General features: G+C 33.0%; 1 protein-coding gene across 1 annotated transcript in view; it reads left to right on the top strand.

Moving 5' to 3' along the window:
- The window catches only part of LOC144372174 (sodium/potassium-transporting ATPase subunit beta-1-interacting protein 2-like), a 346,772-nt gene that overhangs the window by 68,057 nt on the left and 262,149 nt on the right, over positions 1-16,566 (top strand). The window contains exon 3 of the mRNA XM_078035568.1: positions 5,246-5,326. Coding sequence (XP_077891694.1) covers positions 5,246-5,326 — 81 coding nt within the window. The remainder of the gene's footprint in view (positions 1-5,245; positions 5,327-16,566) is intronic.

The following is a 16,566-nucleotide window of genomic DNA, read 5'->3' as shown; positions in this document are numbered from 1 at the left end:
GAGTTTGTAATCCAACAGCAATCTAAATATATTAAATAAAGGAACTAAGGTAAAAGAAAGAGAACAATGGAAGAGAAGAGTTTAAGATAAATTTTACTCAGGGTTCATGAGGAAATAATTTTCTTATAAAAATTTTCAAAATGTACTTGTTAAAACGAAATAACAATTTTTAAAAATGTAGTTATTATTGAATATTTTGCTTAGTAACCTTCTTATTAGAAGTCTTCTAGTATTTAAAAAAATTACCTGATTAAAAAGTATAGAAATATTTCCTTTGAAAAGATGAAATATTGTCTAATATTATATTTTTCTAATATGTTTCTCTTTCTGTGTACAAAAAGGAAAACTAAAACAATAAATTACTAGTCAAACCATATTCTTAAGTCCTCTTTTCAAGTACTGTTTGTTTTGACACTTTTAAAATACTTATTTATTTTTTAGTTATAGTTGGACACAATACCTTCATCTTTTTATTTATTTATATGTGGTGCTAAGGATCAAACCTGCTGAACCACAACCCCAGCCTCAGGCACTCTATGTTTTCTTTAAGTAGACTTTGCAGTCATTGTGAGAAACACAAGATGTTTGTCTTAAGTAAGGGTCTTTTTTCCCCATAATTTTTCTTGAAGAAATTATTTTGCAAACCCAATGCCATAGTATTCAGTTTTCCTTAAAGTAATTTATAAATGTAATAAAATTTCAACAAAAATTGAAAGTTGTAAGTATGCATATGAAGAAGAACTTGACAGACTGAAAATTTGTATGCATTGTGCATGTTATATATATTTTATAATTTAAAAATATATATTTTAAATTTAGGTTAGCTTTACTGTAAGAGAGAGAAATGGCAAGCCATTTGCAGTGTCATCAATTGTAACTTGTTATTTTATAATAAAATTTTTGTCAACCTTTTCTTTCTAGTTTACCTTTCTAAATATTACACTAGTGCATATCTAAGTCTAGCCAGAACTTGAGCCTATCATGACTGAGAGCTTTAATTATTTTTTTCTTTAGCTAATTAGACTTAATCTTTGGAGTTAAAAATACAACAGGGAAAGCATGATGATTCTATTACCTTTTACAAATGATAGTTTAAAATATGTAGCTGGAGATTCAAGTTGAACCAGTTTCTCAAATGGTTTACTTGGTGCCTCAGATATCAACTCTTAAAAAGTGAATTTCATCATACAATGGAATTTGTCTCTCACTACAGATAGCATCTGAAAGTTTCTTTCTGAAACATAGAACATAAGATTCTTTCCACAAGAAAAAAAAAAATAATGTTCCCAGCAAGTTTAGTTTTTAGAAGAAAACTACAAGTTAGATGATAGATAGCAAGCGTGATACATTGTTATCCTGTTAGGCTGTCTCTCCTGAGCAGAACATCCTTTCCAATTATACTCAAACTGAACAACTGTCAATTATTTCACATCCACTAGCTGTAGCAACTGGAAAGAGGGTAGTGCAGATCTTTATGCTCAAAATAATTATGACTACGCTTAAGAATAGTATGAATGGAGGGGGTTATGGATAGAATAACTCATAGACCAAATTACAAGGAATTACAAAATCTTCACCAATATTCGGGCAACTAGGAAAAACCCATTTGGAAGATATTGGTTCAGATAAATACTAGCTAAGAAAATAGAAAAGCAAACACAGAAAATAATAATTGAAATAAATTTGGAGAAAGAAGAAAGGATGTCAAAGAAACTTAAATAAGGCAGTTAATAAGTTAAATGAGATACAGTTAAAATAGATAAAATGTTGCCTTAGAGTAAAGGTAAATCAGTAATAGCCCTCCACAGCATTAGTGTGACTTTCTGTGTTAACTAAAGGAACTACATTATTAAAGGTGATGATTCTGTTTTATAAGACTATGATGTTTAGTGATATATGAGGCTAACTGGTTTATAATAAAATATAAAAGGAAAATGGTAAAGTGAAAGTAAATGCAAAGAAAGTGAAGGAACTTTTACTCTGCTCCTTCACTGCATTTGCTGCAGGGTGGGGATAGAAGGCGGATGGGGTGGGGGTGGGGGTAGGAGATAGGGTAAAAGAGGTGTATAAAATTATGAACAATAATTACTGTGGAAAAAAAAACAACTCAGAAAATAGATAGAAAATGCTTTATTACACAATATACTTAATCAGAAATAATAATGTATTTTAATGACACTAAATGAAAAAGAGGTTTGTTTCATAAATGCCATGTAGCTATCAATGATGACATTAATATATATTTAAAAAGCCACAGTTCAAAGTGAGAACTAGGCTGAACTGAAAAATAAACCAAGTTCCCAAATTCAATTACCTGAGACAATGTTTTATAAAAGTTAATATAGGAAGTATATTTTTAATATACTAGGGAATAAAATTTATAGGATTACTACTATAATAACAAGGGAAGATAATAATATAATATAATCATTTTAATAAAATGGAAAATATACTGAGAACTCAAGTACTGAGCATTTTCAAATATTTCATCTTTATTCTCCTTTAAGCCACGTGAGGTTTCTATTAATAAGCTGTTTTACCTTTGAGGAAACTGAAATATACTATGACCCTTTGACTTGAATAGAGCCACAGAGTTCCTAACTGATAAAACCAGACATTAGATTCCAAATACTTAATCTCTTTATGCTCTTTATTTGTAGGTGACCCATTACCCTACTTATCCTTCCAGAAAGTTACTAACCTTACTGGCTAAAACAGGACATTTTAGCTTGATTTGTAAACATACCAAGTATAATTTACATCAATATTTATACACAAATGTTAGTAACTAAGTATAAATGATGCTTAAATTAATCTTAATGAAGATTCTGTATTCTTATTTCATATTTAATAGCTATCATTGATACAGTTGGTATACCATGCATGCTCTATGGAATCAAATACCACTTGTAGCCCTTAATGAACTTACTATGAAATTCCAGTTGTGAAATATAAAGGCTGCAGCATTGACATTCTTTACTGCTGCATCAGGAAGCATGCCTTCCAATAACAAATTTCCAGGAATATTTGATATGTGTATAACAGCTCCTACCAAATATTTTACTGTACTGCTACATCATTTTTTAGTACACAGTGTTTATTTAGCTCTCCATCGCAAATATAGTGGGGTGGGGAACATGTATCCTTATGAACAAAGAACATTATAAAATATTACAATCTGCCTGGATGCTTGATTCCACTCCACTTGCTTCTTTCTCACTGAAATCTAATGACTAAAACCTGTAGGCATAAATTTTTCTCAGCCTTTTACCTTTGAAGCAAGAACCATTATTGTAGTTTTAAGACTGAAACCTAAATTTGAAAACAGAAAAATAGTTATAGATTTTTGTGGTTTTTTATTGTTTTTAATTATAGTGAGATGAATATTCTTCACAATATTGAGCCAACCTAAAAGTCTCATCCATTTTTTGCTCTGAAACTGAAGTTCCTCTCTAACTGCATTCTGCTCAGTTTCTTGATCCTGTCTCCATTTCCCAGTCCTCACCTCAAATATCCTCTCAGTCCCCTTCTGTTGTCTTGGACCACTTGGTTTGGCTTTCATACTCTACTAAGCAATACACCTATTCAGCATTTTGATAAACCCATCACTTTTGAGAAACAGCTAAGTCACCATTTAGTACTACATAATCATATCATAGAATTCTCATTTCCGACACTAGCTTTCCAGGTTACTAGTCATTGATTTATTGATGATTTTTCTGAATACATATTTTGCCAAAAGTACTAATTGGGGAGCTTAAGCATATCAACACATATATTTAAAGTCGTTTTTCTCAAGGAGATTATCATTGTACATTGGAAAATGCATGCAAATAATTAAATATAAGACATTTGCAATAAAATCAGGATAGGCAGAGTCTATTCACATAGTACATGGAACTCAGCCAATTCTGATTGAGTATAACTCAGGAGATGATATTTGAGTTGACTGCTGAGGAAAAATAAAATAGTGATAGGTGGTAAGAAGACTACATAAAGGGAATAAAAATTGTTGAAGGATAGAGGAGTAACATACAAAACAGCAAAGGGATGGGAAATAGCTCTCCAAGTACATGGACAGGAAGTATTCAATGTGCCTGGAATTCAAGATTACTCAAGGGATTAACTGAAGCATGTGGTTCAAAAGATAATATGGTACAAGGTCACAGTTTTGAACCATAAAATAAAGACTTCAAACTCACCATGGAGAGAATGGAAATCATGGGCATTTATTTAGCAGGAAGTGACATGTTACCATCTTTTTGCATTTTTTAGAAAATCCTACCTGCTATTTTCTCTTTTGACAGGAACCTCTCACCACCAACCTTCCAATCTCCACTCTATTTCATTAAATCTGAAGTTAGCTTGATTCACTTCTAGGAGGTGTTTGACCCCTTGTGTTAATGCAAGTGATTTTTATTTTCCAGGCTATGCTATGTGATCTTTCCGTCTTCTTTCCTCTTCTCAGGTTAAATGCCTATTTATATTTCCTGTATGATTACCATATTTTTTCTTATTTATTTCTTGACTTGGATGCAGGGAGCATTTATCTTTGGCATTTGTATATACAGGGTTTTGCTAGTATGTTGTCTTCTAGATTCTTCATTCTTGTTAGTTGACTGAATCACCAAAAGTATGGGTTGGCAAGAAAATTTGTCATCCCTACAGAAGTTACACTAACTGGACAGTGAAAGGAAGTTGGGCATGGTAGCTATACGGCTATTGTTGTGGGAGATTATAAGAGGATAAAGTGAGAATGTGAATAGAGAAATGAAAAGGAGACACCAAGGAGAGAAAAGCTGATTAGATGGAGGACTGATTTGAAGAGGATCCTAACTTGGAGAAAGGTCATACATTGTCCTATATAAGGACAATTTTATTGGATGAAAATATTAGTTTTTTTAATATACTTAATGTTTCTTTTGGAGAAGCCATTATTTTATGTATCTAGAAGCTGAAATAATTCACCCTTAAACCAGAAATGTGGTTGACTAATTACTTTGTCTTAAAATCTAAAAATCTTCCTTCAGTAAGTTTGAGCTATAATAGTGTAAGATTCCATAACAGTGAAAGGAAAGCAACAGAGAGATGAAAGTATATCTAGTCCTGTTCCTTGGAAAGAAGCAATATCTAATATTTCCCCTGAATCTTATGAATTAGGAGTACAGAAATTCAAGTTCTTTTTTAATCTTACACAGCATATTCCCAATTAATTCCTTGTCACTTCTCTCTTGCTTTTCCACAGTATGCTGTCTGGCTAGTCCTCTGGGTTACCTGGAACGTGTTTGTTATCTGCTTCTATCTGGAGGCTGGGGACCTCTCAAAGGTAATGCACCACCCCATTTACGGGAGTCATCAGTGTGTGATAACAAGTCTCTTCCTAATGAGGGCAGTCTCACCCTGCTCTTGTTACCTAGATGCACCTGTCAAGAAGGTAAACTGAAGGTGTTTTGATTTATATCTCTGCATTTCCATCATTGGAGATATGTTTGATGTATCACAAAACTATGCTTTTGTGTTTTTAAGGAAAACAAGTGTGAAATATTGATGAATATAGTGATCATGCATTGTGCTTTTATAACATTTACTGATGAGTGATTTTTGAAGTTAAGTAGGATTTTTTTTCATAGAGAAAAATGGATGATTTTTAAAATCAGTTTGTTTATATACTAAACATTTTCCTCATTGAGCCCAAATTGTAGTGCAATAATTCAAACAATTAAGGGGTTTTAGTTGAGTAAAGATTTTACCAGAGGGGTATAATTTGTTACAAAATGATCAAAATAAAGACTTAATTCTTAAATAATCTAGAAAAGACTTAAAGTGCATTTTAAATTCATATTTCTTTGTTCAATATGTTGTAAGCACATGTATCACTTTTGTATATTCAACAAGAATGTCTTTACTACTGAAATAATATAGTTTTCTGATTTCGGAATCACCATCCTCCTCCTCCTCCTTCTTCTTCTTTTTCTTTTCTTTTTTTTTTTTTTTGCAATAAAATTGGTGGCAAAGAAGTTAACCAAGGTCATCCCTTCTAGGTAGCTGTAGATCTTGATTCTTGAGAGAGTTTCAAGCTTGTACTTCTTATCAACTTTGAACAACAAATATTTTAGAATGTTCTTTTACTTACTCCTTATTAAAGTGGAATATTCTACAAAGATGCTGAGAGTTTTAAAACTCAGAGCTGATCACATGCTTTATAAAGAAAAAGAAAGAAGAGAGGGAGGGAGGGAGGGAGGGAAAGGAAAGGAAAGGGAAAGGGAAAGGGAAAAGGGAAGGGAAGATCCTGCAGACTACCTTTACAGGGCCATATACTTTGGCAGGATAGAGAAGCGGGAATGATAATAAGGGTATACTCATTTACAACGTAGCATTCCTGAGTTTAAGAAAACACTCAGCATTTTTGGTGTTGTTCATTTATTATTGAACTGTGATATGTGGCTTTATATCAAGTAGAAATAACCTTGATTTATTTTGGTTCACTGACAAAGATAAAAGGTGGATAAAATGGTGATATTATGGTATGAGAAAGAACTAAGGCTTCCGAAACATGTTTGAGGATCAGACTTTGGAGGAGTCCTCACCCTGGCCAACAAAATTTTCCCTAGTGGGTGGTATTTCTGCCATTCTGGGTGGCAGCAATCCTTTCAGGAAGGTAGAGAGTCCAGTGCAAAGCAATTGAGGCCTCTCTAGGAGGGACACAGATAAAAGGGCTGCTTACCCTCATATTTGCCTCTATGCAGAAAAGCAAACAGGCCTCTTCAACAACGTGAATTCCTTATATATGTCTCTGCTGCTCTATAATCCACTTTCTTCAAAGAAATTTCACACTGCAATGACTTTTAATGATATTTTCTATTTAAAAAACTTGTAAGGAAGGTATTCAGGCATACTGGATGAGTAAAATGATTTCGGCAGATCGTAGAATTTGTTTAATATAAAAAACAGAGATGTGAGTCAAGCTGGTTGCACAAGTTCTCTGTAATTGTGCTCACTATGCCACGTGATGACTGCAGGCACAGAAGGCAGCTTGGGGTCTCCTGACCTCAAACAGGAGCACTGAAATCAGAGTGAGGACACATCCTGCAACATCACAATTCCAGAGAGTTGCAATCCAGAGGATCATGAGTTATTGCAGTGCTGGCAGGCATATGACACCTATTCCTTGGCAATGAAGCAGTTAATAATACTTCCTTTTGTTTTCATCTTATACACCAAGGCTAGGCTCTGCAGAGCACATGAAAATTTAATAATTTCTTTTTTTAACAAATAATCTAAAGTAAAACCATAAAGGGCAAAGTTATGCAGTTATCTGTGCTGCGTTTTTCTTCCCTTTGCTGCTCAAAGGGTTTGAGAAAAGTGTATTTATACCATTTAATTCTTTAGTTGCAACTTCCTCACAGTTTTCAAGAATTATAATGCCAGAGGGAAGCAATGGTGATTGAAAAATATATCATATACAGATATATGAAAACTCAAAAATGGCACTCCTGAAACTGCTAATACTTAAGAGTATAGAATACAAATGATTGTTTACTTCAACTCACCAGAAAAATAAAATAACATTTCTACCTTTTGAAGGGGTCAGCTAGTTTGAGGCTTATGGAGAAATATGACAAATAGACCCAGAGAGAAAATTTCATGATCCTTATATATGTGGATGAAGTGTATTTATTTCCATAAAGTGTTTTATAAATAGGTGACTGCTTCATCATAAAGATTGGCAAGAAGTGATAAAATGTAATAAAACATTGACACAAATTTCAGCTACCTGTTTAGAGTTTAGAAGTTTGTGTTGTCGTTTTCGTATGCTTTATGCGCCAGAGATTACAGCCATAAAAATGAAGCTCAGTGTGAACATTCAGTAATGGATGATTTAATTACAATAATATGATACAAAGAACTAACCTGTTTGATTTTAAGTTTTCTTTTAATACATATGGCTGTATTATTAATATATCTTCTTCAATGAAAATTCTATGAAAATCTAACATTGTTACTAAAGACTTAATGTTTCATTTATTATCTCTCTCCTATCTAAGGAAAAATAAATTATTTAATTAATTATTTCACCAGAGAAGCTGCTTTGCAAATATTTTATCTTACTTAAATTAACAAAATAGGGCTGGAATTGTGGCTCAGTGGTAGAGCGCTTGCCTAGGACAGGTGGGACCCGGGTTCGATTCTCAGCACCACATAAAAATAAAGGCATTGTGTTGTGTCCATCTACAAAAAGATTTATACTCTCTCTCTCTCTCTCTCTCTCTCTCTCTCTCTCTCTCTCTAAAAAAAAAATTAACAAAATAATCGGAATATAAAATAAAATGGTAAATGATAGCAACAAAAAATACACATGGCATATTAACTATTTACACATTATTGTTATTAGATTAGATATTAGCAATGAAAACATTCTGAAGCATCCCTCAATATGTTATTCCTGGGTTGAGATTTTAATGGTTGCCCTGTTAAGGAAACCAAGATCAAATTTATCTTTATCCAAAAGTGCTAATTTGTTAACAACTGCCTTTTGTGGGGAGTGGGTATGAGGAATTGAACCTAGGGGCACTTAACCACTTAGCTACATTCTCATCCCTTTTTATGTTTTACTTTGAGACAAGATCTTGCTATGTCGCTTAGGTTCTGCATAGTTGCTGAGGCTGGGTTTGAACTTGTTATCTTCAGTCGATGGGATCATTATGTCATAGGCATGCACCAGCTTTCAAATGACTTTTCACATTAAGTGTCGTATGGGCTATTAGATTAATAGTTTTCAGAATTTCTCATATAAATAAATAATATTGTTTTGTTCAACTATTCCTGACACTTTGAATTTTTTTGTTCATATATTCAATAGAGAGAAATGGAAATTAATCCCGGCCGTTAACTGCATTCAGTAACTTTGAGAAGAGGAAAGATATACCATTTCCCATGTAGTAATGCTTAACTTCAAAGTACTTTGTAATTAAAGGAAAAAACGCATATAACATGGTATATATGTATTAGAATAACTGCTGGGGAAAATGAAATATATTAAATAACTTTTTAAATAGTAATACATAAGCAAAAATCTTAGTGATATTCTCATTAAATGCAAAAAATATTTTATTAGATTTAATAAAGTAAATTATTGAGATTGAAATTATTTTCTACCACTTTTCTTCAAATGATTTTTGTGATCTCAGTCTCTACTTTTATGAAGTGTGTATTATCATTAGTGAATGATGTATCATTTTGCAAAATAAAACAATAAACATATAGACCTCAAGGAATTATTTTACACTTACAAGAGCTGAAATTGTTTTTAGTTAAATTTGTGAGAGTAGGGACCTAGTACAGATCAGGTTTCATTATACCTGAGATGCCTTGTTAAGGAGAGCCAAAAGTAATTAGTTTCATCCAGTGATATGTGTGCTTCAGGATGAACACATTTGAAAGCAACTTCTGGAAAGCTGTTCCATTTTTATAATTTTGATGGTTACTTCAGATATCTAAATGTAAATTATTTTTAAAATTTGCTATTTAAAAGGCAAAAGAATGTGCTCTGTTTAAGCTTTGGGGAATGAAATTGCTTCCTTGTGAATATAAGAGATAGGGGGAGATAAAACCTGTCATGCTCAGTTAGCTAAGGAACAAATAGGGCACAAATCCTTAAAACCAGATACAGTAAGATGCATAATAACATTCTATTACAACAATCTCAGTTTTATTTCTCTTATAACAAAATGCATTATTCATTTAGAAGGGTATCCAATAGGCTAATATCAAAAAAAAAGCTTTTGTAGCGCTATATGAAATATGGTAGTATGGAGGGAAATCTGTTGTAATCATTTTTATTTGAATTGATACTTTTTAAATAATTAAAAAATCTATTCAATTACTATTAAAGAAGACCTATAGTTACTAAGAGTAAATTCAACAACTATCAAGAGGACAATATTTTGGATTTATAGGTTCTTACTTTGTTTTCCTTACTGTAAAATGTATGTAGTATAAGAACCCTTCAGTTAACTATCACTGACCTAATTAGGATAATTTTGAAATTTAAAATTCCCAACTATCCAAGTACTTTTTCATTTAGTGTATAGAGGAAAATGTTCCATGATTAGTGAAAATTGGACATAATACAATTCCTTCCTAAATCTGTAAATGAAACTTCCTATTGCCATTTGGTTAGCCACAACCTCCATTATTTTTCTTGATAATTCATTGAATTATTGTGCTTATTTTTTTAAGTTCTTTAATTCTCTCTTCTTTGTTTTTCTTTTCTCCTTCTCTGTGAGAAATAGGGTCCTTGAAACTTTTTACTTCTCTGGCTACATTGTTTACTTGAAAATGCCACCCATTGTCATAATATAAACTATCATCTTTACACCATGTCTACCAGATTTGTATCTTTGGCCCTGACCTTGTTGCTATGTTCAAGTCCCATACCTCCAGCATCCTGCTGGTGTCATGTCAGGTCCATTGTCACCTTAAATTCAACATGTCTAAAAGGATTTATCATCCTCTCCAAGGAATTAAACTTTGTAAGTTCGCTTCATACTAAAAGACAAAAAAAAAAAAAAGCAAAAGAACAAAATTCACTGAAAAATAAATTAAAACGGGAACTTTTTTTTTAAAAGTAGACTACAGACATTTTTTAGGCTAATTGTATAATCAAGGAAGAACTATATATTTGTATTATATAGATGGTGTTTGTGTGTGAGTGTGTGTGTGTGTGTGTGTGTGTGTGTGTGTGAGTGTGTGTGTGTGTTGTATTGTAAACTTCAGACACCAACAAGCTGAAAACAGCAGGGATCTATTGGGGGAATGACTACTCTGGAAAGGTGTTCTCCAAAGAGAAGCCCTGACCTTTTAAGATGCTGTTCCCTTGAGGCATGTGCTGATTTTAGGTGAGGTCAGAGGCTTGGAATTTGGGCTTTGAAGACGTAGAGGACTATTTCTGAAGAATTTATAAATCATCACAGCTTTGAGGGAAGCAGACTCAAACATATGGACATTTTTTCTGTTAGGGCATTTGGTGAATTCTGTACAAAACTTAAAATATAAATGAAAAGATTCTTAAGAAATATAGTGAAAAATTTTTGTCAGTCTGGTAAAATGAGATTGAAGTTAGGGGAAGAACTATATAGGATAAATCAGATTTATCATTGCAAATACCTGGAGAGGGAGTCAGGGATAAACTAAAAGCAGAATGAACATTACCAGGCTGAAATCCAGAGTCAACTCAGAATTGTCCTTGATTGAACTAAGTTGATTACCCATCATTTTATCTGTCTAGTTAAGGAAAGGGCAGACATCTTAAAGAGAAAGCATTATCTCAGGCCTTTATGGTTTATTTATGTGCATAGCAGACAATTGAAAATAGCTACACTTGCTAAAAGAAAGAGCCTCATAATTAAAAGTGAGAAAACAATGAACAATTGAAATGCACCAACAAGTGATTCTGATATTTTAATGACCTAATAAGGACTTTAGAAAATAAAACATGTTGAAGAGAATCAAGGGAAAAACTACAGAGAATATGTTGAAAGATGAAGAATTTATATACAAAGAGTTGATATCTATATGAAAAGTCAAAAGGAAACTCAGGAACTAAAAATAACTTAAAAATAAATTTATTAGGTGAGTTTAATAGTAGAACCAAAAAATTTAGAAGATTGGTCAATTTGAAAATGAGCTTATAGAAAATATCCAAACTCAAGCACGGGGAAAGATTAAAGGACACCTAAAAAGAATTCAAAAAACGGTAAAGGATGTCAGAAACATATGGGGCTTAGTGAACTGAAGTCCTAAAAGAAGAAAAAAATATATAATTGGACTGAAGCAATACCTAGAGTGAAAATGACAGATAATTTTCCAAAACTGTGTAAATACATCATTGCAAAAATTTAAGATTGTTCCCATATGCCAAGTGGAATAAATATCAAGATGACTGCATATGGGTAGACATGAGTAGGACTTTTGCAAAACAGAGATAAAAATCTTAAAACCACTGAAGACAGGAGACACATTGCCTTCAGAGAAACAGAAACAAGAATTGACTCTTCAAAGAAATGAAGAACCTAGAAGACAAGTGAGTGACACCTAAAAGCACTTCAAAAGGCCAACCTACAATTTTATACTCTGAAGAATAGAATAAGTAAGGTGAAATAAAATAATTTTCAGACAAGAACTCAGATAACTAATTATCAGAAAATCTGCACTAGAAGAAATGCTAAATACCTTCCCATAAATTTATAAATAATTTTATCATATTATTTCTTACTATATTACATAAATAACAATAAATACAAATGCTAAACATCTCCCCAAATCTTTATAATTAATTATATGGTATTATTTTTTCTCTGTTTTATTATATTTATTATATTACTTATTTCCTACTAAACTTCAACTTCCTAAAAGGCTCTGTGTTATCACTGTTTAGGAGAATGTCTGCCCCTGGCCACCACACAGTAGAAAGAAATTATAGAATCAATCAAGAATGTTTTCGTTGTTTATAAATAATCACACTTAATACAACATAAAACAAAGGCAACAAGTTTCACTTATCAATATATTCTAATTATTTGTTTGCTCAACTGTCCCTTCTTCAATATTGGGTTCATGTTTTATTCATTTCTGAGACCAAGAGAAATGCCAAGCATATTAACAATGCTCATTAGAATGAAACCGAATGGCAATAGAGTAGATTTCATAATTATCCAGACCCACAAATACAACAGTGGGGGGTCCTTCCCTTCTACTCCATTGTTACATGGAGAGTAGGATGGGATGTGTGTCACTCAGGATTGGTCTAGAATCCTTTGTTGGTAGCAAGCACAGGGAAGTTAATCAAACAGCAGGCTCCCTAGAATCATGCTTTCCAAACAGGATCATATGAGTCACCCCTGGAGACATTTTTAAAATATGGTTTCTGATTTCTTTGGAGTGAGGCCTAGGTCTTTCATCCATAACAAAAAATTCTACCTGTTGACATCATTTGTGCATGGAACACACTATTTGTTCTAAGTATTACATTACTGGGAGCCTTCACATAGGCACAAGGAGAGTTCTTGATTTCCCACCATCTTTTGAAGCAGGGATTGTAACGCAGAACTTGGTATTCATGCATAAATAGATTTATCTGTTGATTTATTACTTAATACTGACTGTAACCAATATATCAAGCAAAGCAACCTAATATATTAGCTAAGGTCTGAGGAGAACTTGTGTTTAAATTCATTCTAGAAAACCCATGTCTTACATATCCTTCCTTTGTGCAGCAAAATCCCGTTCAGAAATATCCACATAGGTTCCTTCAAAGTGGAGCTGATTCCAAAATTGAGTTGGTCCTGCAAATTTATTTGCATCATTTTTATTATTATAATTGAATTCCCAGAAGCTGAGGATACCAATTCTCAGGGTAATGAATCTATTGTATGCTTAGTGCCATTTTGGTTGAAACCGCAACTACTTCTGAAAATCCTCACTTTGATATCAGCCTTCCTTAGTCTTATTAAAACAGTGTAAATCATGTCACAATTCTGTTCTCGCCATCAAAATCTAGATGGCATTTATAGGTTCTATGGCTCCAGTAACTGCTTAACTTCTACTTAATTTACTTTTTTTTTCTGTTGTTAATACCCCATCTAAGTGCCTCTGTATCAAGACTCCTAGTCTTTTGTGGCGCTTAGGAAGTGTCTTCAGTATTGAAAATAGGACCTTCCATATAGAAGAGTTCCCTGAGAACTAGCAAAGTCCTGGGAATGAACAAGCATTATTTCTGCTGAATGACTTACAGCTGTCATGAATGTAAACTGTTGATAGAAGGTTTTGTAAGGGAGCAATGTGAATGGACAGCCTGAGCTGCTTGATAGAATAGCAAAATGATCTTCTAGCAGAACAGCAGACTTGACTCCCAGGAGTCTCCATGCTGCTGGCCAAGTTCACTGTGACAGCCTGAGAATGTTGACTCAGCTGTCACATGCTGATCTGCTACTGATTCAAAGGCATACCCTATCTGACTACTGTAAGTCCTTTTGCTCTGTTCTCTCTAGAAATGGTCTTGAATGGTTTCATCTATTGTTTCCACTCTGTTATGAAAAAGTAAAGTGTGTGCAGATTTTCCTACATAACCTTTTTTTCTCAGTAATGTTTTGTTTTTATAAGACAAAATATTTGATTCCAAAGCTAATATTTTCTGATGCGGACTTTGAGAAACTCTTTTGGAAGTTAAAAAAAAAAGCAGAAACTATTTATTTTCTGTGTTCCTACTAAAACAACACTAGTTCTCTTTGAAGCCATGAGGATGCCATTAACTCGCAAGGAAAAGTTTGCAGAAAGTAACTATGAAAAAATAAAAGTACAGAAATTAATATTCTGTGATATTCTCTGCTAGAAACAAAACAAAAGGAGAATGATAAGTAGCCTGAGAAATTGGCATACTTGTTTGTCTCCAAAGCCTACTCTATGAAGATTATTCTAGAACAATATTTTTTATTCTGTGCCCAAATTTAAAAAGCTATGCTTTTATAGGTTTATTATACACTGAGCAATTTTAAATTACTAAAATATATTTGCACATATATTCATGGCTTTACATTTAGAAGTATTCAAAATAAAATTTTAAAACTACTAAAAACCATTGAAATTTTTGAAAAACCTTGTATTATCTAGTCTAAATTAGAATTACCTATTAAATGGGCTCTTAGATCCTGAAATGGTTTCAGAATTTAACTTACAATTATGTCTAACTGGTCCAACACAGTCCCTAGTGTGCTCTCAGTCTTTGACAAGGTCTCTGATGACCTTATCAAAATTACCCCAAACATGACCCTTGCAACTCTTGTACAAACCTAATTGGGATAGGTGGTTGTCAAATTAGCTTTAAAGAACAGACTATCAATGTCTTTGCCTACAGATTCACTTTAGGACAATTGATGCTTTGATGAACTGAGAGATGTTATATAAACTCCAACTCAATGGATATTCAATGGTGAAATCTTTTTTTTTTTTTTTTGCTTCTAGCATGCAGAGTTATTTGGCAAAGAAAGAGCAAATAAGTGACTATTTCCTATGCCTTTCATATGGTAACAAACCTACACTATTCTGTTCTGTATTTAAACTTTACATTGAAAATGCAGTTGAACCTTTGGAATAGTAGTTGAGTACACTATAGGTAACTAGGGAGCAATGTTCAGAAAATAGTATGTTATTAGACAAAGCAATACAAAGAAAATGAGACTATTTAACTCTCCTGATTAAGAATTGCATGAAGAAATTTTGAAATATTTAAGTTTTAAGATAGCATTTAAAGTGTTACTTCCCTTCTTCCTCTTTAAAGATTATATATTTTTTAAAATTTTAATAAAGTAAAATGTATACCAGCCTGTTGCAATCAGAAAAGCATCCTAGAAGGGCAAAAAGAGGAGAATGACTCACTAATAAACAGCCATTTGTGGAATATAATTAGTTTTTCTTTTTTTCTTTCATTAGCGCATGTAACCTGCCAGAGGAATGAGTCTAATGGTAATTGCAGGACTCCAGGGTTTTCACACTCAGAGGTGTAATATATAAAACTGAAGTAATTAGGAGGTATTTCAAGAAATGTCATCTTTCTTATAGTATAAAAACTAGGCATTTTGTAGCAAAGTAGCTGCATTGATACCATAGGGACACACTGTTCCTTTCCTACTCGGATGGAAAAATCTCTAGTGACAGGTCTTCAAATCTTTTATTTGAATCACAAGTGAGAATGAGTTTGGTGCTCTCAATTAGTCCCGAGTGGGGAACCAATATCACACAATTTGGCACACTCCTGAAGAGATCTGTAGCTATATAGTCACTCTGAAGGGTTGTGACCCTCTTGGGTGCACCCCCACTATGCTAGATGAATCAGGCTGTTGCAGAATAGACGGACTTGAGCTTCTGCACTCTGATTTTATGAGTACAATTAATCCATTAAGCATTTTTTACACCCAGACCCCCCACTACTTACTTTTTAACGCATTTATATAGAATGTTAACTGCGGCATCATAGTGCGAAGTATAATGAGTTCAATTTTTCTTGTCTTTCTGCTTCCTGTTTCCCCTCTTCTCAATAAAAAAAAAAAAAGATAACTGAGTTTAATATTGCCAAATAATCAAATAGTTAGTGCTGTTGGATTTTTCCCCCCTCTTTAAGTTATCTCTTAAGGCATACAAAGCTAGAAGTGTCATTTGCAAACAAAGGAAGCAGAATAGTAACTAATAGAAATAATGGATAATCACAGTGTAAAATAATGTGAAGAGTATGGCACTGCCATCTTCAAAAGATGGACCCTCTTAGTTTGTGACTAGTTTCCCTTTTTATTAAGATTTTAAGTTCCATCAACTATTGTTTTCTCTCAGATAGGTGAGAAAAATATACACATATTCTAGATGAGATGTATAAAGGTTATAACATTTTCCAGGTTTAGATCACTTTCCTGATTGTGAGCATTTTATTTTCTGAATGATTTCATTCTCTTGAGTATTGCATAATATAAAAATCTCTCTACAGAGGCACAGGGGACATGATCCCATTTGGAAATTGTT

The sequence above is a fragment of the Ictidomys tridecemlineatus genome, chromosome Y (assembly GCF_052094955.1).
Source record: "Ictidomys tridecemlineatus isolate mIctTri1 chromosome Y, mIctTri1.hap1, whole genome shotgun sequence".
NCBI classification, from domain to species: domain Eukaryota; kingdom Metazoa; phylum Chordata; class Mammalia; order Rodentia; family Sciuridae; genus Ictidomys; species Ictidomys tridecemlineatus.
Note: the sequence above shows the minus strand (reverse complement) of the source record. Positions and strands in the feature narration are given on the sequence as shown.